Raw genomic sequence first — 13,889 nt, forward strand, 5'->3', positions numbered from 1 at the left:
ACTTTTAGGGAAAGTCCCAAACACTACATTACAATACAGAGAATTCCTAAGGGTAATGACAGAAATCAGTCTTCAGTAAAACACAATTCTGGAATGGTATGGCACAAAAGCTACAAATGTTCTATCAAAGTACAAAGTTGCACATTTCTTTTGAACCTTTTACCATGTCTGTTGCTAAGTTACCATTACATTTCAGAGATCATGAATGTTCTATTTCCATTTTACTGTCCCCTGTGTTAGGATTAACTCGAAAGAGGACCTATTGGCCACTTTATACAAGTCTGATAAAATATGCAATGCATCCTGTAATATTAACAGTTTTGTTTTGGTTTCAACAATTCAAGGTAGGAAAGCTACAAACTAAAAAAATTCTTCCTTTTTTTTATTTGATTGAATGATTCTTTAACAGCATCAGGTAATGAGGAAAAAGAGCACAGATGCTCACTTGAAAAATCTGAAACACAAAACCATTGATTGTTTACTATACAGGGTGGCCCCACCAGCACATTCCCAATAATGTGGAGCATATTTCATGTTGTTAGCACTCAGCAATCCTGTGTATATACTGTCTTGTGATGGAGGACTCAACGAAGATCTAAAGCAAGACATAATCATGTAGCCCTCTCCTGACCAAAGGACATGAGGGATCACTATTTTCTAAATTGCGAGCAACGTCATTCCTATCCTTACACCTTTCAGATTAATGTGACCTAGTTCTAAGCAAAAGCAGATCAATATTTTACTGCTGAGAAATAGAATTCTGTTTTAGATTAATGAAATGAAAGCCTTGATGGAGGTGTTGTTTGTGAACACCTCTTGCAGACATGCCTGTGTTTGAGCATCCTCGCACATATTATTTAGCATTACATTAGTCATAATCAATGTCATCTATATGATTTTCAGAATTTGCATTGACCTTTGAAAACGTTTTTTTATCACAAAGGAAGTAATTTCTAAAGAGACTCCATTTCTTAAACTGCCACCCCCTGCCCAATCTTCAAAAAAGTTATTCATCAAGATATATCTTGATAAGATAGTGCTTAGAGACTTTGGTGGTAAGCGCTTTATAAGTAACGTTTTTATTATTATTATTATTATTATTATTATCTCCTGGTTTTATTCTTCCTTCAGTCTGTTTCCCAACCCCAAGCCTTGAAAGGTTCCCAGATTTTGCAAACTCCTCTACCATTGCCTATCAACCTACATTTCTGGCTTGATTATGGTTCATGATTAAACCATGGACCCTACCTATGATTAAACCATGGACCAACTAAGATTAAACTAACCTTGTTCCTGGTGAACTCTACATAAGACACTGTCCTTAATATGGAAAAGGTTCACAGCATCCATCTTTACAGACTACATCAAGCATGCGGAAACTCATCAATAATGCACATAATACTGCAAATCAGCAACCTCTCAGTCTTACTGCTCAATTCAATCCATTACTCATCTGCAGTGCGGGCATATTGATTACAATTCTAGTATCACCGCTTCATCCCCTCTCATTCCTTCCTATCTTGTCAATTTGGAAGCGTAGTCTGATCTTGGAGTTTGGGGGATGAGATGATGCAAAGCTAGACAACATTGACAAACTTCAACTGTCTGACTTCCTACACGTTATTGATGTTCCATATTAATGTATTTCAATTCCCCTGTAAAAATAGGATTTGGCTTAGCCCAAATTCAGCACAATTTCACCCTATATTTGTGACACAGGCAATATATCTATTGTCTCTTGAAAGGGACTAAGAGACGTCTAGTTGACTCAATGTTGGATAAGATGAAGAAAGCGTCAAGATTGTGGCGCAGAAAAGAGCGAAGCATTTGACTACATAACAGCCAGCTTTACGCTTCTTCTCACCGTCTCATCCCTAGAATTGATGGCAAGTGACATTTTCCCCCTGCAGTCAGTGGCATACCATTATAGAGTCCATCAAATTAGTTTTGTAGGTCACACAGGACTCAGTATTTTGGACTGTATCAATGACATTTTAAGTATTTATGAAGTGTTCCAGTTTACAGGTGTGTGGAACTGGCTGCTGAATAAGTGAGTGTTCACACATTTGAAGTATATGCCTACCCTAATATTCTGTGCCTTTAAAGTCAAGAAGTTCTTTTGTTTTATTTTATTTATATGTCCTTACCACAAATTATAAAGCATGACTATGCATATCTGTTTTAATCTCAACTGACAATTCGCAGTACCCCAAAGATGAATAAATGAACTCATCATAAAGGCGTCTTTGCCTACAGAGTTAGCACCCCTCTTGCTCTCAGCTCAAATAATATTAATCATTGATTCTTACATGGATTATTAATACTATGATCCATATTATTACTTTGAATCAAAGATCATAAGATTGCAACTACACTATTTGTTTGTTGAAAGCCAGAATGGTGTTAATTGTTCATCTAGCTCTCTACAGATGTTGCTTTTCAGATCCTTGATAAAAAGCCCTTTCTAAACTATCTTTACATTTCTCCACATCATCTGAAATTGTTACATGACCAATAAATGTCATGACCACTTCTTATTAGGATGTAGACTACCAAGGATGAGTAGAAATATATTTATAAATGTCAAGAGTAGCTTATGGGTAAAGAATAAATCCATAATTCATCTCAGGTAATTTTCTTGAATAATATGATTGGATTCACTTTCAGAGGAGTACATTGATTCGATGCTAGACATATCATTGGTGATGTACACATATTCACTAAAAGGTAGATACCTATATTCTTTCCCTCCTGTTCAAAAGAGATGATTTTTATATTTGCCTTTCAAAGGTATATTCACATTTTCATTAAAAATTGACAGCAGGTGAATAAAATCTTAATACAACTTCTTGAGAAAAAAAGATTTGCAACACAATTCCCAAAATGACAATTTACGATGGTTATGAAATCAAAATGAATAAGACAGGGAACAAAATTGATGATTCATTGTCTACTAAGCCTTGTCTGATTGCCTCATTATAAAAGTTGCGTCGTTATTAAAGATAATATATGCCTACAAAAAATTGAGATTTTGCAATATTTACTGAATCATACATCATGCCATGAAAAGGTGGAGTGTGATGAAATTGATTTTAATATCAAAACACTTTTAGCAATATGAAACAGCTGCTATCTATTGATTGAGAATATCTATTGAAAATATATATGAAAAAAAATTAAATATATATGAATAGTAATTATATATGTATTTTTGCTGTGCATGTGCATGTGTGCTCTTTAAACATTGTATACACTAACTTCAATAGGCATCATGTTTATAACTAGTGCACTGGATTTCACAAAGTATGAAACTGTTTTTTTTTTTTTACATTGCTTCCAAATAGCCCAACATGGATTGAGGCGTCAGCACTCAATCTTCCTTTCATCGTACCTCCAATTCTTCTCTGAAAGACTCTTATTTGTACTGCGTGCTCTGAACATTAGCCAAATGTTCTTCAAATCACCACCTTCCCCTCCCTACCTCCTATATTGAAACATCTCTGAGATTTCTAGGCCATGTTCTTAACTTCATAATGTACTGATGTGTTGCTGTTCAAACACAATGCTAGCTGAGCAAGTCTCTGAGGTTCCTTCTAGGTCATGTTCATACACACCAGAAATCATTATATTTCACAATTTATGAATGTCTTCATGTTCAAACACTTAGATTCATGGTCTCATAAATCAGCTGCATTGTAACATGACAATGTACTGTCTGTTGCGATTTAAATATAATGCTGAGCAGCAAGGTACGTTACTCTCTAAAAAAATTGAGTGATCACGGACGTCACTCCTCAGGAGAGTGAAAATGTAGTGAAAATAGAGTGAACATTTACTCTTTTCTTCTTAGAAAGCACTCTAAAATCAATCGATTTTCACTCCTAAACAAGTGATCACGGACGTCACTCCCAAGAAAGTGAAAATAGAGTGAAAATTCACTCTTTTTTTAAAGAGAGTACACCCACTTTTCAGACAAAAATGACCCATAGGTATAATGTTTATGTGAATCCTTCAAGTTCATGGACTTGAGAATGAACCAGTGACAAAAATCAGTCCAAGAATCATTATCCTGCCAGCTACCTCCAAAGACATATTTTACCTTTGCTTTCTGTACTGGAGCATAATAATGTAAAAGGGGCTGGCTCATGGCTAAAGATACAAACATGTAGACTCATTAGTGAAGTAATGATTTGACTCACAATATTTTTGGCAGGTTTTCGAGCAAGTGTTTACAACAATGCCAAGCAATAACCTGTTTCTTATGTTCAGATGTGAACGAAACTTTTAAGCAGGGGAAAAAGAATCTTTTGTCACAGCCACATCAAAATATATTCACTGAAAAGAAATTTTCCTCCAATTTTTGGATAACCAAGGTTATAACCTCAAACGCCTTTTGTTGCAAGCATTGTTTGATTAGTGTGTCTGAGGCAATGCTTGGCAGAAATGAGGAAGGTGAAGAGAAAAGAGAATAAAGGCCAGGAGAGAAATGAAAATATTTGATGAAATCGAGATGTTCACATACAGCACAGCACCTGCTTCTAATGGAAATTATGTTTTCTTTTCACTTGCCTTGCAGAATATAAGATTTACTGGCAAGAAAGGTGAATTTACTGGGGGCCTAAGCTGTAAAATTAAAGTAGCTGTACTTTTTCTTGCTAGACTATTCTGAACATACACGAAGTGATGTAGGTCATTATGATTGAACCTAATATCCTCATTAGAAATAGGTGGTTTGCACAGTTTTTCAGGTACATGTTTTCTGAAGAATTGGAGACGTCAAAATTACCACGAACATACACATGTAGATAAAATTAAATATTCAAAAACACTAATCTTTCCTTTCTAGTAAAAAGTCATGATTTCAAGAAGTGAATTATAATGACAACGTGAATGAAATTTTAGATAAGACAATCATATCAGTATCAAATAGTTTACAAATATTTTACAAATAGATGCAGACCTAGAGGCTAGAGTATGTTGAGTTGTGACCTTTGGGTAAATTGTTGCACATGCTGGAGGATTATTGGAAGAGAATGGGGAGGTAACGAATTGGCCTACATTCATTACGTATGTTCCAAAGATGCGGGCTGGGGAGGTAATGATTTCTGCATTAGGTACCATCAATGCTTATTAGCTGGTAAGTAAACCCTAATGTCTGTCTATTTACAGGAACACAGAGCACATTTAGGATGATGAAGAGAACACAATGCTGGAGGATAGCATGCATCATATACAAGAGAGAGGGGAAAATAGGGTAAATATAATAAACAAGAAATTCAGTATGCCAATATCCTTTGGAAATAAGACACATGACTGGAATAGAAAGGTTAAAAGATAAACAATATTATAGGCCTAATGTACTCAATGGGATTTAAGCATGCCAATAATAAAATGAAGTTGAACACCCCCCCCCCCCTGCCTGTCCCATATTCATGTATTGGACAGAACACTGAGTGAGCACGAGACAATAACCCCTCCCCCTCTCTCTCTATTCACAGCATTGATAACAATATTTCTTAAGAAAGCCAATTTTGTTTCCTCCTGAATAATGCAATTCAGTTACACTCTCCTCCAAACAAAAACCATGATGTTATGAATTCACCACAAAATCAACCACACGATTGAAATTCTTTGCCTGTCACTGGCATGGCAAGTGTCACTTAATCATAAAATGCCCATTTCCATCAAACAAATTAAACCAGCCATATTTTCATGGTTTGTTTCATTAATCTGGTTAAATCCAAATTAACCCAGCCATGGGGGAGACCTAGAATACAATGGTACTAGTTTCCTCTCAATGAAGCTACCGAGCTGTTAATGTGCTTTGTTCATTTTGCATCAATTCATATCATAACTTGTACTAAGCAGATTAACCTATGGTTAGATGGAGAGAGAATATATGCATGAGTCATACTGGCTCTTTATGCTCAATGCTTATGATTTTGAGAGTCAAATGCTTTCTTAAAAGCAGAGTAGATGTATTTTTACACAAAACCACAAAGTTTCTTATTAATTCATATTCTGCATGACGACACCAATGAGGAATGACATACAGACATGCTGTAACAAATTCAAGCTCCACGATACAATGGTAATAAATCTATTTTACTGGAGAGATAGTGGTTTACCTGGTCACACAGCACACACAGATGCATGATCGTAGGTTTAGCATGTACATTTTCTGTTGAATTTCAATTTAAATCAATGTCAAAATAGCCAAAGTCTACATTTTAGAAAACCTTATATTCATGGTAAACTATTTTAATCCTCCATATTCAATGCACATAGCATTTTTTTAAAGAATAATTGATCAAATACAGACAGTAAATTTGAAGAAAAAATGTTACCAGTAAACTTAGAAGTCTTGAAGCAAGATAAACTTCCCAAATGATACACAAAACAAAACTTTTTTTATAAAATCTTATGATTTTGATTTCAAATATATATAGTAGGGACTGGGGTAGATAATACTCCTGTAAAAAGTGTTGAAAACTTTCACATTTACATACAATGAAACATATTTGACATTCAAGCCAAGAAAATAATTGCTTGGTTTAATTCATTTCATTTCCTTTTAATGTTTTTTATCAACATAATAGCAATAAATGGGATACAAACCCATTTTAGAAGCCAAATATCAAATTTGTTATCAACAAAATTTTTGTTTTTAAGTACTAATTCCAAACTTCCAGAAAATGCAATCTCTTATTTTCATTTAGCCAAACTAAACTATGCACACCATACCAAATAGTGCTTATCTCCTTTGAGGCTCGTAAAAGCAACAAACTACAATTATTCAGTTATTTATAAGAGCAAACAATGAATACAATAGCTACAATGTAGCTATTAATCAAATCTTGAAATGTTGAGTAGGTTGACATATGGGATGACAATAATACATGTAGGTTCAATAATCTTTGCTCAACTGTACATGTTTTTGTATATATATATATATATCTTTATATTTTCACACAAAAGGCAAATATTTCTGGCTCCCACATTATCTCCATTTGAATGATTTTTTATTATTGGTTGAGTAGAAGCACACTACTTGTTGGCAGTCTTTCTTTACCTACTTGGTCATTACATTTCAAGCATGTCCAAATAAACAATCATACAATTGCCAGCATAATAATCTGCCATAACTGTCCACAATTATCATTTTAGGCATGAGAACCCCTGCTGGGTTAACCAAATTGTTCCAAGGTATTTTGTATTAAAGCAGAAAATGATGTATTTGGCAGGGCTTTAAATTCTTACATCTATCTACACTGTTGTTGTGTTTCACAGGTTTTGATTTGATCATCATTCAAACTTCCTCATTCATCATTTGGATAATACACATGAAAAGCAGTTGTGAATACTATACAAAGATTCATAATGAAATTGAAAATGTGCATCTTTCATGTTACCAGCATATTCTTTTGGCAAAGTTTAAAGAAGGGGGGGGGGGGTACATTGTTTGAGAACTACTACAAGCTATTGCTGTTTGATTTCACTTTCCTCTTGCATATGCATATTGCATTATTCAGAGTTCATATAACATTGTTAATTGGGGAGATACTTATGTGATATTTTATGTTTTCTTTCAAATAAAATATACCTATAAACATACTCCAATTTCCTTTTCCATCAAACAAAGTCAACAAACCCTAAACAAGTTTAATCACAATGTCCAGGAAAGTCTGAAAATCTTCTCTGAATATATGAAGACATATAGCTAAAGAAATAGGAATGATATAAAGAAAAGCCTGTCAGCAAAGTGAGTTGTTTAACATATACAAAAATGTAATACAAAATAATAAAGGGTTGGTTGGTAAAATGTTATCTTCTTCATCTCCCTCAATGTCCACATCTTCAAAACATACAGAGAGCATCTCTCTCTCTCTCTCTCTCTCTCTCTCTGATCAAGCTTTTCTGTCAATGTACAAGCTGTCTCTACCCTCAGCTCTGTTTGAGTGGCCAGTTCCAGGGGAAAAGATGATCAATCAATTGAACAGAACAAAATAGCTAGATTCTTTACAGTGATCTCAGGATAGGAATGTTTGCAAACTAAACATCAAAGGTCATGGTTCAATCTTGGTGCATTTTCTCTAGCATAGAAGAAGGTTATTGTTATTTCTCCCAGAGTACTTCTATCTTGAGGAAGTGTACTTACTCCCTATAGTTTAACTTGCCTAGTAATAGTGAGTTCAATGATCAATGCTAATGACATGGTTATGTAATAGTACCTACTTAGCAACTGTTTTAATAGATTAATCTGCTGTCTCCTATAACGAGATCCAATAGCTGCTTTCTCAACAACTTCCTCCTGAAATATTGCATTAGGCAAAGAAGAAGTTTTAATCCTTAGTGAGTTCATGCAAGAATTATGCATTATCATAATGAGGCCATGCTATCAATGTAAGACATATGCTGCAACAACCAGCCCAGGACAAAGCAAAAACTATACCTAACCTCAACCCTAAACCTAAACTAAAACCCAGTTCCAGCCCCAAACCTAACCCCGATATCTTTGAGGAAATAATGCATGGAGCAAATGTCGCTAGAGCGTATGCCAAAGCACCAACCAGACTAAGGCGCGTTCATGCTTCATTTTGAAGGCAGAATGAGCGATTTGTAACGCTCATCGTAAACGCTCATCGTAATCGCAGTTCCACGGTGCACTGTTCATGCTCACTTCTCCAGGCAATTCTGCTTGGGTGGCCTTCAGCTGGATTCGCAAACCTGTGTGCGCATGCTACGTAGACCCACTAGAGATCAGTGCGTTGACCCATTTAAACGCGTTTACAAATTGTAAACGCATCTTTTTGTGAGTTTACGATCGGCGATCGTGATCGCCGTTTTTCGGTGATTCTACAAAAGTGAGCATGAACGCAAGCGTGTTTTAAACTAAACGCGTAACAGATGCCTGATTCTGGCCGTCAAAATCAAGCATGAACGCGCTGTAATACTGATTCACTCATTAGTGTTATGAATATACTTGAGTCATTAATACATTACATAACTGGTCAGTGGTGTGCAATTTCTGTCTACCATACAAAATGTAGATTTTGATTTGCTGCTGAGGGTATTTTCGAAGCAACCATGATTAATTTACTACAAATAAAGAAATGAGCTTTGCTCTAAGCAATTTACAAAACAATAGAAGAAACACCATACATCTACATGGAAAACACCGCCTTCAGCCCTAAAATAATATGGAAATATTTAATGTGGTAAACCGACAATGTAAATCAATCAAGAGCACTTCTTTTCATCTAAAACTCTAAAAACCAAGACTGAAGTATGAAAATCTGATGGGGTGACTCAGGCATAGAGAGTCTGCCCCAAAGCAAGTCATCTCTCAAAGATTTCCTGTACAAAGGATAAGTCCTCAATCTACATGTCATTAAGGAGATAAAGCCAAAGGGGATTCCTCTTCCAGACAATGAATTACAGTTCTCCATTCCAGCTGGTCTTTGACTGATAAAAGTTTGCCTGTTATCAACATTTCTCTTTCTCTCTCTCTCTCACTCGAAATAAACCCATTTCAAGTCCAAGGTTCGCATATTATTGCTATACCAGAGTAAACAAGCAGTGGAGTACAAAAAGCAGTGTTGTACCAAAATCAATATTTCTTGGATCAATATACATGCATATTGTACATGCAAATGAGTGGACAGCAAACAGAGCAGATTGCATGTACAGCATGATGGGGGCAGTGCTTTGTTCATAATTCAATGCATCTCTATATTTTCGTTCACTTACATAGAGGGGAAATACTCTGCAATATTAAACCAACCACCAAGTTTCCAATTTATTTTCACTCTTGAATTATTTTTCTACATAAGAAGTAATAATACCAAAGTTCAAAGGGCCACAAAGATAAAGAAATGATATAAGGTGTTTGTTTTCAGGGGTAATTTTGGTTTCCAAGAAGAAACAGGACTATTAACTAAATTTATCTATTAAAATCCCCCCCCCCCCTGTCCATTTAACGCCATCATGGAATGAACAGCACGATACAAACAAATTCATACTCCCTGCTTATAACAAGGAAAACACAATTATTAACAAATTCATGAGGTAATTTGCTTGCATATCATGCTCTATATTAATCATTTTTGAGAGTTAATATCAAAGTCATAATATAACTTCTTTATTCATGTGACATTTCCCTATATTAAATTAAACCAGGACCTTGCATTATCAATGCCTCTGGAATAATGCATGAAGCCACAGAGCTATATATTTAGAATAAGACCACCCTCTTCAATTAAACGTAGAAAGGTTAAGGAGATTATCCTTGAGAGGGACAGAAAGTGCTGTAGCTTCACTGATTGCACTTAAACAACAATTGATTAAGTTACTATACCGAAGAGAGAAATGTGCTTGTCTGGAGTGATTAACATTGATGAACAAGCAAGGGGCCGTTTTTTAGGGAACTTAAAGCTAAACCTCAGAAGAATGATGATTGCAAGTCTCTGACAAAGTAAATCAAATCAAATGTGATTGCTACAAATTACATCTTTCAAAGCAAACTCAAAGGCTCTTTGACCAATAAAGTATGCGCAATTGCACATAATCATGCAGTGCTTCAGCCTTTCAAAGCACGCACAAGTGCAACTGGGCAAACAGGGAAACAAAATATACAACTCTACTTCATAATTTTTTTCAATCCTGAAGGAAAACAAGTAATAGTTGAACACGTTTCAATTTTTTCTTTGGAAACATATCATACTGACCAGCTTATTAATCTACATTTATTGAATTTGAATTGCTACAACGTTTAGATTACTCATCAATATTTTTGAAAAATCTATAAATGGTTTGGTGATATCAAATAGATAATGAATGTTGGCAAATGTGACTCACTTGTGCATCATTATCAAATAGAAACTAAACCTCACCAAACAGATGCAAAATGGAAGCAGCATTGAAACAAAATATATTGGGGATTTTGGAATCATACCTATTCTACAAATCCATGATTCAGCCCAGGTTCTACTTTAAATTGAAAGTAGAGTTAGAACTTTTGATACATCAGGCATATTATTTCTTCCTCTTCCAAGATCAATTAAGAAAGTTTCTGTTGGCTGAGATTGAAGGGGAAATGAAGACCTATGATCCTTACCGACATTGATTATATCACTCAGGCACCTGTTCTTTCTCCAGCTAAGGCTGCGTTTCTTCCGTCTGAAGCTCAATGATCTCCTGGATGAGCTACCTCCACCGGTTTTACCACTATTTTTGGCCCCTTCGTCGACCCCATTGGGGGAGCTAGACTCAGATAGCACCATGCTGGATAAAGATGTTCGCATCATTTTGATTATTTGGGTTGATGTACACACAATATATACAAATGTTGCTCTGGAATGGACTGAGAAAAGGAATGACTTTTCTTACTTGGCTAAAGGTATATACATTGGAGTATACAGTAATTTTGAAGTCGGTAGTGGATGTACATATCCATGATGGCAGTTGCAGCATAAATGTTCATTTCCTGAATGGACGTTATGTCATGTTTCCTTTGGAATGGTTGGAAATAGGAATGGTCATGTCTCATCAAAACACCTCCAGTAGTTTCAGGCTAAGTTGCATCAGGTATAAAGAAAGAATCCATGCGATTGATACAACCAATCATGCGGTACATCACACACTAACAATTTGTTCCGTATTTGGAATGAAGCCTCCACATTAAAGCCTCCGCAGCACGCTTATCAATAGAAGTATTATATCCATGAGTGCATTGTAAATATTTAATATGCCTTATCAAGAAGAACGAGTTTTATTGCTCCATCATGCATTCAAAGAACAAAATGCAGAAGTATCCAGCGTTTTCCGTGATATACTTAGTACCGCTTCATTCTGATCCACAAAGAACTTGAATGTAATACTACACAAAAGTTTTATTAAAAATTCATTAAATCAATTCAGGATGAAAAATATATATGCTAATGAATCCATACCAATAAAAAGTTCTCATCATTCCGGCACTAAACAACACGAATGAAATAAAAAGTGTACAAGCCTGATAACTTAAGCTTTGGTATGTTATAACCACTCTTCAGCTCAAGCTGGAAAAGGAGTGAAGAAGTGAGTAAGGGCAGAACGATGAATGGGTAATTCGATGGGGGAAGCGGCATTCGTTGGCAAGCTTCGGCGTGAATACAAACGGGAGCACTGAGTCATCCAAGTCCCCAACATAACCAGCACATATCAGGCTTTGTGTATCTCTGAACCAAGCATCTGTCACACACAGACACACAGATGATGATGGGAGAACATGAGTGTGTGTGTGTGTGGGTAGGAGCGTCGTCTGCTACAGAATGTAAATAAAGTAGCTGTGAGGGCAGTCTGCTGGTAAGGATTGTGTGGGTTTATTATCATCAGGATCTACCCAGCTCTGACAGTAATACAGTAGCTGTCAAGTTGATGATATCAGCTGACAGAGTACCAGAGGAATGAAATCATCATGCTTCTCAATTTTGTTATGTGCCAACTGGTTGTTATCGCAGTCTAATAAAGAGCTAGTGATTACTTTATGACTAAGGGCCCCTTCTTAAAGGACTGCATATATTTGGGGAAATCAGAAGAACATGTATATCAACAGACAACAGATTTGAGCATCAGTGCTTTAATTTTATAATAAAACTGAGCATCCCTTCTTGTTTTCTGATATATGAAAGATGAAATACACAGTGAGTTAAGTGCTTCAGGTCAACATTTTCTAGTCTGACTGAGATTTGAGCTGAAAATCTGTAGAGCACACTGACATGTGATTTCAGACTGATCAAAATAATGAGGAAGGAATGGAGGAAAACAGATTAAAATGCATAGTCATAGCTGTACCTTACAGAGAAAACAATTGTGCTGTTGGGAAAATGATTAACATGCACGGTTTAATAGGTACTTATGTGTAAATGAATTTAGGATATATAAAAGACACACTGATTGACACTTCATGTCCGTTAATTCCTTTTAACCAACCCAAGCCCAATGAATCACTCAATCATATTTCCAAGGCACATCATTATGTGTGAAGCATCAATGCATACAAGTATAGCTACTTCAAATTATACATGCACCTGTACTTCAAGAAGTAAAATCACAAACCTTTTGCTAGCCTTAGTATGTAACTTCTATCAAATGATTTTAATGAAATGTAAAAGCAGTTTAATGATACAAGTAGACACATGAAATTGTAAATTTTAATTTAAAATCAAATTAAACTATGAGTAAAAGTTCAGAGACTTTAATATCTGCCAGTTTCATAACCTATGAATGTAGCATGATTGCTTCACATTGAATATCAGCAAAACAATATTAGGTTCAAAATTCAGTAAACTAAGAACAAAATTTGAACAAGAAATGCTCAGTTTGATTGACCACCCTTGAGATGAGCTGAAGCGAGTGTGAATACACCCTAATGATGATTGACAGTGCCTCTCCTCACACTCACTGTGTCATGAATGCTCTCATTCTGTCTATGACTCATTCCTCAGTCTCACAGGGACTATGCCTTCTCTTCAAACCTTTTTACTCCAACAGCCATTTCCCCCCCCCCCCTTGTTGCATGCCATTCTTGACAATGTCTCTTTCATGCATATCACACAACGAGTTGATAGCATGCAGGAGATCATTTTTCACCATGGACCTTCGAGAGGAGATCAAATATCATACCATTGAAAGAGTTGCACCACTCATTGTTTGATAATGCAACCCATGTACAGAGAAGTATCAGAAGGAAATATCATGATTCATGAATCCATAATTGATATAGTGCATTTGAAATAGCCAAAGTAAAGTATAGAATAGATAATCTGCAAATTCACCATTAGAAGACAGAAGGGCATCAACTCTGTGTAGAATGATATGAGTGAATGCCCTTTCAGCTCTAAACAGAT

General features: G+C 35.7%; 1 protein-coding gene across 3 annotated transcripts in view; it reads right to left on the reverse strand.

Moving 5' to 3' along the window:
• The window catches only part of LOC100889554 (arf-GAP with GTPase, ANK repeat and PH domain-containing protein 1), a 56,188-nt gene extending 42,696 nt beyond the window's left edge, over positions 1–13,492 (reverse strand). Inside the window, exon 1 of one of the 3 annotated variants that reach the window (XM_030973480.1) lies at positions 11,117–13,492. In XM_030973480.1, coding sequence (XP_030829340.1) covers positions 11,117–11,306 — 190 coding nt within the window. In that variant the 5' untranslated portion in view covers positions 11,307–13,492. The remainder of the gene's footprint in view (positions 1–11,116) is intronic. The other 2 variants (XM_030973481.1, XM_030973482.1) reach the window with 2 other exon arrangements.
• Positions 13,493–13,889: the final 397 nt, after the last annotated feature.

The sequence above is a fragment of the Strongylocentrotus purpuratus genome, unplaced genomic scaffold (assembly GCF_000002235.5).
Source record: "Strongylocentrotus purpuratus isolate Spur 01 unplaced genomic scaffold, Spur_5.0 spur5_scaffold_6, whole genome shotgun sequence".
Taxonomy (NCBI): domain Eukaryota; kingdom Metazoa; phylum Echinodermata; class Echinoidea; order Camarodonta; family Strongylocentrotidae; genus Strongylocentrotus; species Strongylocentrotus purpuratus.